This window comes from Meles meles, chromosome 16, assembly GCF_922984935.1.
Source record: "Meles meles chromosome 16, mMelMel3.1 paternal haplotype, whole genome shotgun sequence".
In the NCBI taxonomy this organism is placed as follows: domain Eukaryota; kingdom Metazoa; phylum Chordata; class Mammalia; order Carnivora; family Mustelidae; genus Meles; species Meles meles.
This window is the reverse complement of record NC_060081.1, coordinates 82,845,146-82,857,522: the sequence shown is the minus strand read 5'-3', so window position 1 is coordinate 82,857,522 and position 12,377 is coordinate 82,845,146. Positions and strand designations below refer to the sequence as shown.

General features: G+C 59.5%; 1 protein-coding gene across 10 annotated transcripts in view; it reads right to left on the bottom strand.

Annotated features, from left to right (window-relative positions):
- Nucleotides 1-83: 83 nt before the first annotated feature.
- MYT1 (myelin transcription factor 1) overlaps nucleotides 84-12,377 on the bottom strand; it is a 59,673-nt gene continuing 47,379 nt past the window's right edge. For all 10 annotated transcript variants that reach the window (XM_045980214.1, XM_045980210.1, XM_045980216.1 and 7 more), the window contains 7 exons: nucleotides 9,682-9,744; nucleotides 9,267-9,350; nucleotides 5,376-5,597; nucleotides 4,232-4,323; nucleotides 3,545-3,648; nucleotides 601-744; nucleotides 84-244 (listed from right to left, as the gene is read on the bottom strand). In XM_045980214.1, the coding sequence (XP_045836170.1) occupies nucleotides 104-244; nucleotides 601-744; nucleotides 3,545-3,648; nucleotides 4,232-4,323; nucleotides 5,376-5,597; nucleotides 9,267-9,350; nucleotides 9,682-9,744 (850 nt within the window). In that variant the 3' untranslated portion in view covers nucleotides 84-103. The remainder of the gene's footprint in view (nucleotides 245-600; nucleotides 745-3,544; nucleotides 3,649-4,231; nucleotides 4,324-5,375; nucleotides 5,598-9,266; nucleotides 9,351-9,681; nucleotides 9,745-12,377) is intronic.

Below are 12,377 nucleotides of genomic sequence, written 5' to 3'. Positions count from 1 at the left end.
GGGCACCTCCACCGCGGGGGCAGGGCAAGGGAGGTAATCGATGGAGCCAAGTTGGGGTGCCCCAGGTATCCTGATTGGTGGGGTGGCTTCTGGATGATGAGCTCTAGACCTGGATGCCCCTCACAGCCCGTTTGATGCTCTCCAGGAGGTCCTTGTTCTCGGGGTTCTGGTAGCACTCTTGGTTGGAGTACATGTCAGTGAGGGTGCTCACGTAGGCATCGAAATTCTGCTCACATATTGGCTCCTGGAGAACAGAACTGGGTCAGCAAGCCCCATCCATACGATGGGTCCGTGATTTTCAGAAGCCACAGCAATCTATGGGTGAACACAGCACGCCCCCTGAGACAAGCCCAGGCCTTCCAGGGGCACCACCGGTACCCTGGGGCTGAAACAAACGTGAGTGTTCGGCTGCAGATCCCACAGCCCTCAGGAGATGGAGAGCCTCCACGGCCGGCAGCCTGGGGGGCCGAGCGCCTGGATTGGGGCCCTTCAGACAGGACCCCAGATGCAGAGGGGTGCCCTGCCCTCCTCACCTCCCCCAGAGTCCTGGGGCTCAGCCACCAGCTTGGCAGTGTGCCCACAGGGCCACGTCCTGCTTACCATGTGCGGAAGGCGGATGTTGGCGAGACTTTGGATAAGGGCCTGGCTCAGGCCCGAGAGCTCCAGAAACAGGGCTTCATTCTGCTCCTCGATGAGCTTGTTCTCGTCTTCGATGTTCTTGAGGCTCTTCTCCATGGAGGAGATCTGCACCAGACCAAGATGGGAAATGCCTCCTGCCATGGGCGTCCCATGGGCCACGTCCCTCTCGTGCTCCCAGGACACACCCAACATGCTCTCTGTGTCACATCTCACGCCTCTCTGGGAGCAGGCAAAGAGGCGGGGACCCTGGTCCCTGGATGGAGGAAGGGATGCGGCGACGGAGCCAGGGGCTGTGTGGAGCCACCGCCTTCTGGGCCACATCTGTCCGCAGGGTCAGGGAGGAACACAGACCCCGAAGCACCCTGGGCTCACGTCCCAGCCCACCACCCGCCGTGCTATTAAAGTTCACCACGTTGCTTCCTCCTTGTCTGTAATGGGAACACTGCATCCACTCCGTGGGGGTCTGGCCACCTTTGGGTCTTCTTCCCACCAGAAAGACCCACAAAATGCCTTCACAAAAGCTGTGGAAGGCAAGCTTCTCTCTCTGCCAGTCCTAGCTGAGCAGAGCCCCTCAGTGACCCCTCCAGCACATCCTCGAAGGGACGGGACAGCAGGGCTAATGGTCATGGCCAGTCCTGCCTGCCCTGGGGCATCTCAGGGTCAGCGCAACCCTAGGCAGAGGTTCACAGCTGGTGTGGGGAAGGTGGGAAGCCAGTCTGGGGCCCTGTCTGGAGAAGACTTGCTTGGGAGGGCGGCTCCCAACCCGACTGCATCCCAAGGGAGCTTGGGCTGTGGCAAGCTCACACAATGTGTGTGATTCACTGCACCATGCCCTAGGTGCAGAAAGGTGAGCTGCCTTTTAAGGGACAATGCATGGAGTGGGGTGCTTTCTTCCAACCACAAGGCTGGGAAACATCGTGCTTCATTGCCTGGTGACAAGCCCTTGGCTTAAAACAGTTTGAGTAGGAGTTAGGAGTCTGCCGTCTCTTTGCCCAAGCCTTTCTGCAGAGGACGGGACTGAAAACTCCCTCCAGAGGAAAGAGGGCTCTGAGTCAGTCCAAAAAATGCTAGGGAATAAAAAGGTGGAAAGCAGCAAAAGAAAAAAGAAAAGGAAGGAAGGAAGGAGGGAGGGAGGGAAGAAGGGAAGGGAGGGGAAGGGACGGAAAGGAAAAAGAAAAAAGAAAAGAAGAGAAAAGGAAAGGAAAGAAAGACAAAAAAAAAAGAAAAGAAAGGAAAGGAAAAGAGATGAAATCAGAGGAGCTGCCCCCAAGGTTGCTTTGGGAAGAGAGAGCAGTGAGAGACAGAGGTCCACAGTGATGTGTCTCAGCACCCAGAGATGCCCCAGGAACTCCTGCTTCTACTGCCTGTGAGCCCGAGGGGAAATGATGCATGGCAGAACGAAAATCCTTCCTGATCTCTATGGGATGATGCTATTTTTATCTAGGCTTCCAAGTCCAGCATAAAAGCCTCTTGGCCAGTAGAAGAAGGAACAGCATAACAATACACGTGGGCCTCCAGTATGTCCCACTGCAGCCTCTGGGAAGGGACCTCCCCACCTTCCCATCTGTCCTTTCTGCCCTCAGATCCTGCAGGGTCGGGTCCCCTCCTTGTCCCTCTGTCACTGCCATAGGGGACAGAGCTATGTGGGGCCCCTCCTTCTGTGCCCCCAGGTCTTCTCTGCGCCCCTTTTCAACAGCTAAGGATGGGGCTTCTTTCCAAAATAAGAACCTCATTGCTTTTTTTTTTTTTTTTTCTGATGGCCAATGTTCATTTGGGGGAAATCACAGAGATACGCTGCACATACTCGAAGTAATTTGTAACCTTATCACACAGCAATAGTGACTCTTTTGGGGACAGACACATTCCAATAGAAACGCATTTCTCTTCCAACAACCTCACGGAGCTGATTTCTATTATGACCTCCATTCTACCAGTAAGGACGTCAAGGTACAGACTGATAACAGGTTTGCCAGGTCGCTAGGCTGCTATATGGCAGTCTTGGGGCAGATTCAGGCCCTGGCCCAGCCCTCGGAACCCAACCCATGACACTACTCCTATTGCCAGGGTCAGCAGCCAACTCTGATGGGACCACTAACCCTGACGGGACCCCCAGCATGGGCACCTCAGGACCCCTACTGCTGGAAGAGCTACTGAAGTGTGGCTTGTTCTGAGTGTCCCTGAGCCTAACAGTGACCTTGATGAGGAGCTCAGCTCTCCTACCTCATGGAAGAGGAGGCTGAGGACAAGGACCCCTTGGGTTGAGGGGGAGGCAGGTGGGCAACACCACCCACCTGGGACTGCACCTGGGATTGCAGCTGCGCCACCCACCTGGGATTGTACCTGGGACTGTACCTGGGATTGCAGCTGCACCACCTACCTGGGACTGCACCTGGGATTGCAGCTGCGCCACCCACCTGGGACTGCACCTGGGATTGCACCTGGGATTGCAGCTGCACCACCCACCTGGGACTGCACCTGGGATTGCACCTGGGATTGCAGCTGCACCACCCACCTGGGATTGCAGCTGCACCACCCACCTGGGACTGCACTTGGGATTGTACCTGGGATTGCAGCTGTGCCACCCACCTGGGACTACACCTGGGATTGCACCTGGGATTGCAGCTGCGCCACCCACCTGGGACTGCACCTGGGAATGCACCTGGGATTGCAGCTGCGCCACCCACCTGGGACTGCACCTGGGAATGCACCTGGGATTGCAGCTGCGCCACCCACCTGGGACTGCACCTGGGATTGCAGCTGCACCACCCACCTGGGACTGCACCTGGGAATGCACCTGGGATTGCAGCTGCGCCACCCACCTGGGACTGCACCTGGGATTGCAGCTGCGCCACCCACCTGGGACTGCACCTGGGACTGCACGTGGGCCTGCATTTGTGCCACCCACCTGGGACTGCAGCTGCACCATGGCGGCCTCCATCTCAGAGTTGGACTCGTTCAGATCACGAATCTCCTGATTCAGCTGCTTGATCTCCTCATCATTCTCCAGTACTGCTCCAGAGAGAAACCTTGGTTGTGGCTCTTGGCTTTTCACCCAGGCCAGCATGTGGGGGTGCAGTGGAGGCCTGTTTTCTAGGTGGAACCAAGGACCCTCTCCAAGCAGAGGCGACTGGCCTAGCATGCTGGGCACCTCATATCACACATGTCATGCTGGAAAAGTTGGTCTTGGAGACTAGTGCCCACGTGTCTACATTTGCCCCCTGACCCTAGGTGATGGGTAGGAGAGTATAAATCTGTCGGTATTAATCGCTAAGAGGAAGATGGAAGTTTCCCAGGTGGTGCTGAATTTCCTCAGCTTCCCTCTTCCTTGAAACCAAGTTCACAACTCCACAAACCCCAAGAACGTGGCTTCTGCTGTCAGGGTTCTCTGATGCCAACACTAACAATACCCAGGTGAGAGCAAGCATGCCACGTGAGGGTCAGGAGCCCAGACTCCAGGCAGCCAGGGGTTCGGAGCTGAAGCTGGAGTCTGTCTCCACTCCTTCCATGAGGGGCTCTGCCTCCCTAGCCTTCCCACCAGCACCACCCCTTCCCCAGGCCGCGGAGGTTCCTCAGAGGAGCTGCAGGGACTTACCGTCACTCGTCTTGAACTTCGTGCTGAGACCCTCATCCCCTGAGACCTTCCCCTTCTTTCCAGCAAAGGTCGCTCTGGGACAGCCAGATAAGCTAGAAGCAAAGGTCACACGCCAAAAACCAGTGCAAAGTCACACGCCAAGGTCCAGTCAAGAGGACACATCAACATGAAAGCCCAGTCCTTGCTGGCTGGCAGCCTGGTAGGCTCCTGGCTTGGAACTTTCTCAGTTACTTCCTTTGTTTCTCTGCTCCCTGGCTCCAGCCCCCAAGCTGCCTATTCAGCAGTCCAGGCCTTTCCCAGCTCTGGCCACAGCCCTAAAGGCTCGTCCCCAGATGGTGTGGGGCCAGCTCCTTATCCCCTTCTCAGCGGCCTTCCTCCGTCTTCCAGGCCACCACCCTCCCCACAGCACCTCCCCCTTCCGCCGTCCCCCGTCCTCGCTCAATCGTTCACTTAGAATCGTTGTCCCACCTGCCTGGCCCAAATCCACCCTTGTTCTCGGCTCTGTCTAAGGGCCTGGGCCTGGTATGGACCCCCAGTGAAGGCTTGTGGAACGAATGAGCTAATTAATCTTCTAGGTGAAGAGACAAGGGCAGAACGAAAGAAAGACAAAGAAGGTTTCTGTGTGGGAATCCCTTGCACCTCGGTCAACACCTCAGCTGCCTGGCACCCAGAGGAGGAGAATGGGGGCTCTGAGGCCCCCCAGCCCTGGAGCAGTATTGGGGGACAAGCGAGTGCCCAGCAGGGAGATCTCCTGTCACCATGTCCCTTCCACAGCAGGCAGAGGCCTCAACCCAAAGTTCCAAGAAGAGGCCCCAGCGGGAGGGGCATGACGAACGACAGAGCCTCTCATGAGAAGCCAGCGGCCTGTTTCCAGAACGTGCACACCAGACTCAGGGCTCCGCTTGCTCTTGCTGGAGGGACGCTACTGGGATGGGGCCAGGGGTCTCCTGACTGCAGCCTCATGGGGTGACACGTGTCACAAACACCACGGCCTGGCCCCAACACATCGTCCATGGCTTTCCCCAGTCGGCTACCAGGCTGGGCCTTGCTTTTCCCTGGAGAAACTGTAGGCCACAGCCGAGCCCTCGTCTGGCCTGTCCCGAGGAGCCTCCCCGACGAGACCCAGGATGTGTGGGGTCATTACCTCCTGTGGGTGAGGAAGCTACCGTTGGCGTGGCCGGAGCCGTCACAGCCCGGAGTGGGGCAAGTAGGCCCCTCGTTCTTCAGTGATCTCCAGGAAAAGGGGGAGCCATTAAGGGAACCCTCTTTCTGCCTCCGAGCAGCCAATGGGCAGCCAGATGCGCTTCTGTGGGATGCGTATTTGCCACTGATGTGACCAAGCCCCACACAGCCGGGAACAGGGCACCTGGCACGAAAGGGTCAGAGGTGAGCACAGGGGACCGGAAAAGGGGGGAAAGCCCAGAGACTCTCCCGAGCCGGACGCTGAGACTGCCGGGTCTCCTGGATAAACTCCCACTGTCCGAGCGATTCCCGAAGCCATCCCAACCAGACACGAAAGCAGCAGGGGCCATGTTCCCCCTCCAGCGGCAACCTCATGCCCCTGCACCCCTGGAAGGTGACCAGCGACCCTCTCTCCCCAGTGCCCGGGAGGCGCGATGCCCCTGGGCCCTGGGCTAGCTCTCTGGAGCCTCTGGGTCTACACCTGGACCTTGCTGCCACGTCAAGTCTACATCACACCACCAACGTGGAGGCCACTCCTGGGGGTTGCACCAGGCACAGCACCGGGGGGTCCTGGGGATCCCAGAAGGTCACAAGTGCACCTGCAGCCACGCAGTGTGGGGACAGCTGGGACCCCTCACACCACGGCATCCCAGAATGAGACTGTTGTGGCATGATGCCCACAGATGTCCCTGCTTTGCTTTGCCACATCTGAAATGTGTGTTCTGGAAGGAAGAAGCCAGGCCACCGGGCTCATGCAAGAAAGACTCAGTTCAGACATTCCGTCGTGACTCCTGCCCGAAGCCGGCTTGGAATGGCATTTTCTCTTGTTCAGGCTGTTCCGGGACAAGGAGAGAAGCCGTTGAGGAAATAACACAGGCCCCGGGAACCGGTAAGGTAACTGGAGAAGGTTCAGAGTGAACACCACCACCCACCCTCCCACCCCCCGCCATGCTGCCGTCGGGATCCGGGCACCACAGAAAACGGGCTAATGCGGGGGACTCCGGGCGTCCGACCTCTTGGCCTTCGGGAGGGACCGGAACCAGGAAGTCCCCGCCAAACCTTCGGAGCACCAGCATTTCAGGATTATGGGCTCTGAGCTTGGGACCCCCTAGGAACCCACGACTGGCTGAAGATGAGATCCTGCCCCTGCAAGTTCTCCGTTTTCTCCCTCCAGCAAACGAGGCCTGTGTGATTGGCCATTTGGTTTTACCCACTTCTTAGGGGCTGCAGGCCTGTCAAACACACAGGACCCTGAAAAGGGACATGTTGCCCCAGTTTAGATGGTGGTCCCTGGGGTGGGAAAGTGAAAGGCAGGAAGCCTTCTGGGGGGCATGGGCCATCCCAGAGCTCCTGCCACAGCAGGTGAGGGGACAGCGCCTTGCTGCCCAGAAGTGGCCCCTGCACTGTGGCCTCGCTCCCAAGGTGACCACTGTCGACATTTTCCCAGCCTCCTGGGCCTGTCCTTACTTGTTCCCTCCTTGGTGCCCGTCCCTCTCTCCTCTTCATCTCAGCCACGTGGGCCTCAGACAGGCAGGACGGCCACAGAGCCGGTCCGTGGTCGTCTCAGCAATCAGTCCAGAGTAGAGACACTGCCTTGGGCCCAGTAAGGTGCTTAGGGAGGCTGCGCTCCCTGTGTGCCCCTCACACCTGGACGCCGCCCAGCTGTGGGGGTCCAGGGGACCCTGACGCAGCTCGGAGCCCCCAGAGCACAGCATCAGGAGACCAGCTGAGAGGCTGCTCTTCGAGGCTACAACACACGGTTGAGTGAATTCTGTTTACTCATATTCTTTGCAAAACCCTAACCCTCCTCATCAGGAGAGATTCTGGGAATGCCTTCACAGTGAGTGCTTCAGACATGGCGACTGTAACTGCTTCGCTTTCCCTCCACATCCAGCGTCCAGACCTTCCGAGCTGCCAGGTGAGCTCACGTCGAGATGCGTGTGGGGCACCAGGTCAGGTAGCTTCTGTGCCTCCCAGCTGAGCCGGCGGTGGGACCACCAGGACCCCTCTTTGTCAGCTGCGGATGTGGCTGGGGACGGTGGCAGGGGCGGGGGCTCTCCCCCAGCCCCCGATGACAACCCCACTCTGGCACATCCACAGACTTGTACAGCCAGTGATGTCGTTTTGGCCGAAGGGATTTACCTCCATGTGCTGACAGGACGTAATCTCAAATGGTGCAGACACAAGCGTCCTGGAAGGGACCGCTTCCCCCACCAGCCCTCCACAGGGACAGAAGCAAGCCCCTGCCCAGGAGAGCGGTCGGGCTGCAGGACCGGATTAAAGGTGGCATTCAGTTGTGAATACCGTGAGGGTTTGCGGCTGGGGAGGGGGTCCTCTCCGCCTTGCCATGGAGCCATTCTCAACTTCCGGCCGTCCTGTAAATGCTGACCTGCTTCTAAGTCATATTCTCCACTTGGCTGCAGAAATCTTGTTATTTAAGACGCCGAGTTGACAGCACATTAGCAGGAGGAAAACCATTTTTCCGTTAACTTGAAAAATGCTGATCGTGACTTTCATCATCTGCAGACGTAGCACCACTCACTTATCGCGACCGCCGGCAGGCCCCGTCCACCCCCGGAGCGGCGTGCGCTCACACGGCTTCCCAGAAAGACAGATGCTCTTCCTTCGTGCCAGCAGTTTAGTGGCTGTGTTCATGACAACGTGTCCACATACTTGGCATTTTTGAGTTGGTGTCATTGTAGGTTCATTGTAGACACCAATTAAAGAAACAAGCCACAGCCTAACAGCTGGTGGGGCCAGCCCCCGGGAAGGGTGTGGTGTTGGCCACTCGGGTCTATCCTCTGTGGCCTAGCAGATGTTTGGGTGCAGCGGGGCTGAGCTCCAAGGAGGAGCCGCTGACTTGGTCCCGGTTGTTCCCTCCACAGGGGTGACCATCCAGCTACTCTTGGCCCAAAGGCAACACAACCGGGCAGCTGGGCTTTCTGTGCACCTGCCTGGCTATGGCCTGACCAAGCCAGCCCCAAGGTCTGCACCAGCCAGAACCCCTCCCTTCCACTCCTCAGCTGGCAAGGGGACCGACTGCTCTGTCCACTGTCAGCTCTGAAAGTCCTGGGAAATGTGAATGACGGGTCACTCTGTGTGCCCCTGTGGCCCAGCCTTGCCCCTACCGGAGAGTGGGAGGCTCAGAGGGCAAGTTCCCTTCTGCAAGCATAAGCCCCTGCCAAGTGGGGCTCTCATGGAGTCAGGGTTCACACACCAGCCCCTGATGACAAGTTAGGCGCCCCCAGGGAGACGGCCAGCAGTGGGTATCAAGGACTTTGAGCATGTAAGGCCCAGGATGTCCTTGGTCCTCCTCATAGGAGTGTCAAGGTCCCAGCTCAGGGTGACCCTCCTCGGACCCTTCTTTCCATACCGGCTCCCTGCCGTGGTGTGTGAGTGCGCAGACACATCCGGTCTGAAGACTGATCATCCTTCTAACCACCCTCTCCTCCCCCACCCCTGCACCTGTCGTTTCCCTGCACAGAGGACCACAGCGGGGCAGGTCTCAGTACCCATGAGCACCGTGTGCGGCTGCCCCATGCCCTGAGCCCGCGTCCAGGCGGCCCCCCAGGTCCACGGGCAGCAGGGCCCTATGCCTCTCCTGGCCCAGCAGACCCCCCAGAGGTGAGGCGCGCAGACAGGAGCAGTGCCTGTGTGTGTCCTCGATACAACACGCACGGCTCCAGCTTGCCAGGTGCCCACACACACCACAGGAGAGCTTCTGGAAAAACGGGCACGTCATTGGCCAGCCGTGTCCGTGAAACAGGAGCCCAGAAGGAGCTTCGCACAATTGGAACAGACAGGAACCTCCCAGTTCTGCAAACCCCACGGGAGTCAGGAGACCCCAACATACTTCATCAGCTCGGGGTCTTCCTTGTCGTCCTTCGTGGGCGTCACCCTGGCTCCACTTTTCTTGGCCCGAGGGCAGCCTGACAAGCTAGATTTGAAAAAGGAAGAAAAGCCACGGTGGTCCCAGAACAGCAACCTCTCAGCCCGTCTGCCCCGCCGCTCTCGCTCTGGGACTGGCGGGTGCCCCGGGAGCTTCTGTCCTGGAGCGCTCTCCAGGGCAGGGCCCGAGGCAGGCCGTGTCACCTAGGTCTGGCAGCACAGGGCTGCCTGAGCAGGCTTCAGGAGGTCAGTTCAGACGACAGAGATGAGCCAGGCTCCAGCTGCCGGCAATGTCACTGTCCCACTGGGAGCATGGCAGCTTCGTCCGCGGGAGACCCCCCCACACTCCATCCGTCCTGGCGCCCCGGGGCGCGGCTCACCTTCTGTGTGAGGCGTAGTTCCCTGTTATGTGGCCGGAGCCGTCACAGCCGGGGGTGGGGCACCTGTGGAGGACAGAGGAGCTGGAACCAGAGCCTGGGAGGGAGCCTGACCAGAAAAGGGCCCCCTCTGCCCCCGGTCCCCGAGCGGGCCCACCGCCTCCTGAGCACTGGTCTCGGAAATGGCGTGCGTGTCCCGGCCGGCCTGCTGCCATGACGCCCGGCCTTCAGAACGGTGCCACCCGGTCTCCCCAAGGGGTCCAAGGAGGCCAAGACAGGAGCTCATCTCCACTGCAGGAAAGATGGGCTCCCACTCTGGCCTTCTAGGGGTTCTAGGCTGGACTAGAAGGTTCCAGAACACATATGGGCCTTCAGACAGCATTCAGAATGGCAAACCTAACAGCGAAGGTGGGCTCCCTTCCTTGGTGTGACCAGGAGGAAGAGGGGTTGTTTTCATGGAGGATGGCCGCTGCCTGCGCCAATGAACTGCTGTCTGCTGGGCACCCAGGACACACCACCCACGGCACCATCACCTAGAGCCACACGTCTCCGTGAGTGCAAATCCGCAGGGCCGGAGGCTGATCCTCACCGGCCGAGGGTGAGGAAGGGGACACGCAACACGGAGGCCCAGCCTGGTGCAACCAGAGTATTTGACACGTGTATCTCGTGGAAAGTGAAAATGATACTTGAATACACAACTATGAGTTTTCTTAAATTGCTTTTCCCTGGGGCGCCTGGGTGGCTCAGTGGGTTAAAGCCTCTGCCTTCAGCTCAGGTCATGATCTCAGGGTCCTGGGATCAAACCCCACATCGGGCTCTCTGCTCAGCAGGGAGCCTGCTTCCTCTTCTCTCTCTCTGCCTGCCTCTCTGCCTGCTTGTGATCTCTGTCTGTCAAATAAATAAATAACATCTTTTAAAAATTGCTTTTCCCTGAAAGTCCACGGTAGAAGAATGAGTGGTTTTCTGCTGGTGCCACAGTGGGGAGGGCTGCCGGGCTCTGCGCGTGGCTCCACCAGAAACCCTGGGGCAGGTCCACCACTCCGTGCCTTGTTCGGTGGGAGGTGCGGCTCCTACCCTGCGGGACCGGGCAGGACCCTGGGGCTCACAACTGGAGTCTCGCCGATCAGTCCTCATCCTCACACAGAAAAGAAACCGTGGGAACTGAGGCCGTTTCTCAATATGAAAGTGGCCCCGAGAGGACGGGGACTTGCGTCCCCTGAAACAGTGCACAGGTGTGTGCCTCTCAGTCAGCAGAGCTCTCTGGCCCTAGGGCCCCTGTGCTATGCCCACACCCTTCCTCAAAGCCCCCACCCCTCACCGCCACGGCTCTCCAGCTGCCTCCTAGAACCCAGCAGGACCGCACTGCCCGTTCCCATCCAAGGACACACAGAGCTGGTGTAGCAACACAGAGGGGGGCCGTGTCCATCCCACCAGCTCCTTCCCCAACCCCACTGTCTGTCTCAAGCCCTCCTCTTCTTCCCTGTCCTGTGGGCCACACGTGGGAGGCCCCCTGGCCTGCCAGCAGGCCAGCCAGTCCGGTCGCCCTGCCGTTGGATTCAGGGGTGACTCAAACCCCATGAGGTTATGGCGGCTCCTGGTCTGCTCAAGGGTGCTCACCTCCCGACCCTCCCACATCACATCAAGGGGGTGTTTGCATGAGAGTAGACACCGCACAGCACCTCCGTGCAGGTGGGCTTCAGCCCTTTCGCACAAACCCCGACTGGTTCATGGTTCCTGCTGGGCCACTTTGTGTTTCTGCATCTTCCAAGGTCCCAGCGAGCTACTGGGCTTGGCTACTTGCTGCAGTCACAGAGTCCTTCAGGCGCATCGGGGTACGCCTCCCACAACTCTCCGCTGAGCCCAAGGCCCCGCCACTGCCCTGCTGCCCCTCCTCAGCCCAGAAGGCCCTGCCGACCACCCTCAGGGCCCACGCTGGCAAGAGCCCTGTTCTTGCTCTCCGGAGGGCTAAGCGCCAAGACTGAGGAGCGGGCTTCTCCGTCCTGGGCTCGCAGGGGCTCTGGTGGCCGCCTGGGGCTCCATTCCTTTCCGGCTTCCTGAAAACAAGGTGAACTCAGGTCCGTGCCGCAGGTGGTGGACCCTCAGCAGCCCCGGGCCTTGATGCCCTGTGTGCGGGGCCAGACTCCGGAGGAGCCCCCACGGCCCCGTGAGTAAGGCTGCCAGAGGAGAGCGTGCACACGGGGAGCGTCCCTGCCAGGCCCCAGCACAAGGGCGCCCATGGAGGCACAGCTTCTCCAGGCAGGGCGCACCAGCACTCCTTGCCAAGGCCCGATTCAGTGGCTTTTCCCGAAAGGCGTGACCACTAGAGGACGAGGTGCGGCTGGAGAAGCGGGGAATGCCGGGCGCTGGCTGCGTCAGCTGCTCTTGTGCCCCCGAGGGCACCCCGGGCCAGTTGCAGGAACCCTCCCGCCATCTGCTTCTGAATGCATCATCTGAGCAAGAGGACGGGTCCGGTGTCTAAGGGGCACTCTGCATCTTGGCGGCGTGCAGCAGGCCTCGTCTCGGAGCCCCACCCTCTCCCGTGGGGCGGAGGCCACCCACACCTGCCAGAGCCCCCATCACAGCCTTACGGGGGATGTGCACTGCACCTCACGTCCCCACATATAGACGGGGCTGAGCGGCCCACGGCAGCAACGTCCCCAGCCCCTGACCACCCTGGGCACTTGGTAGGGAAGAGCAAA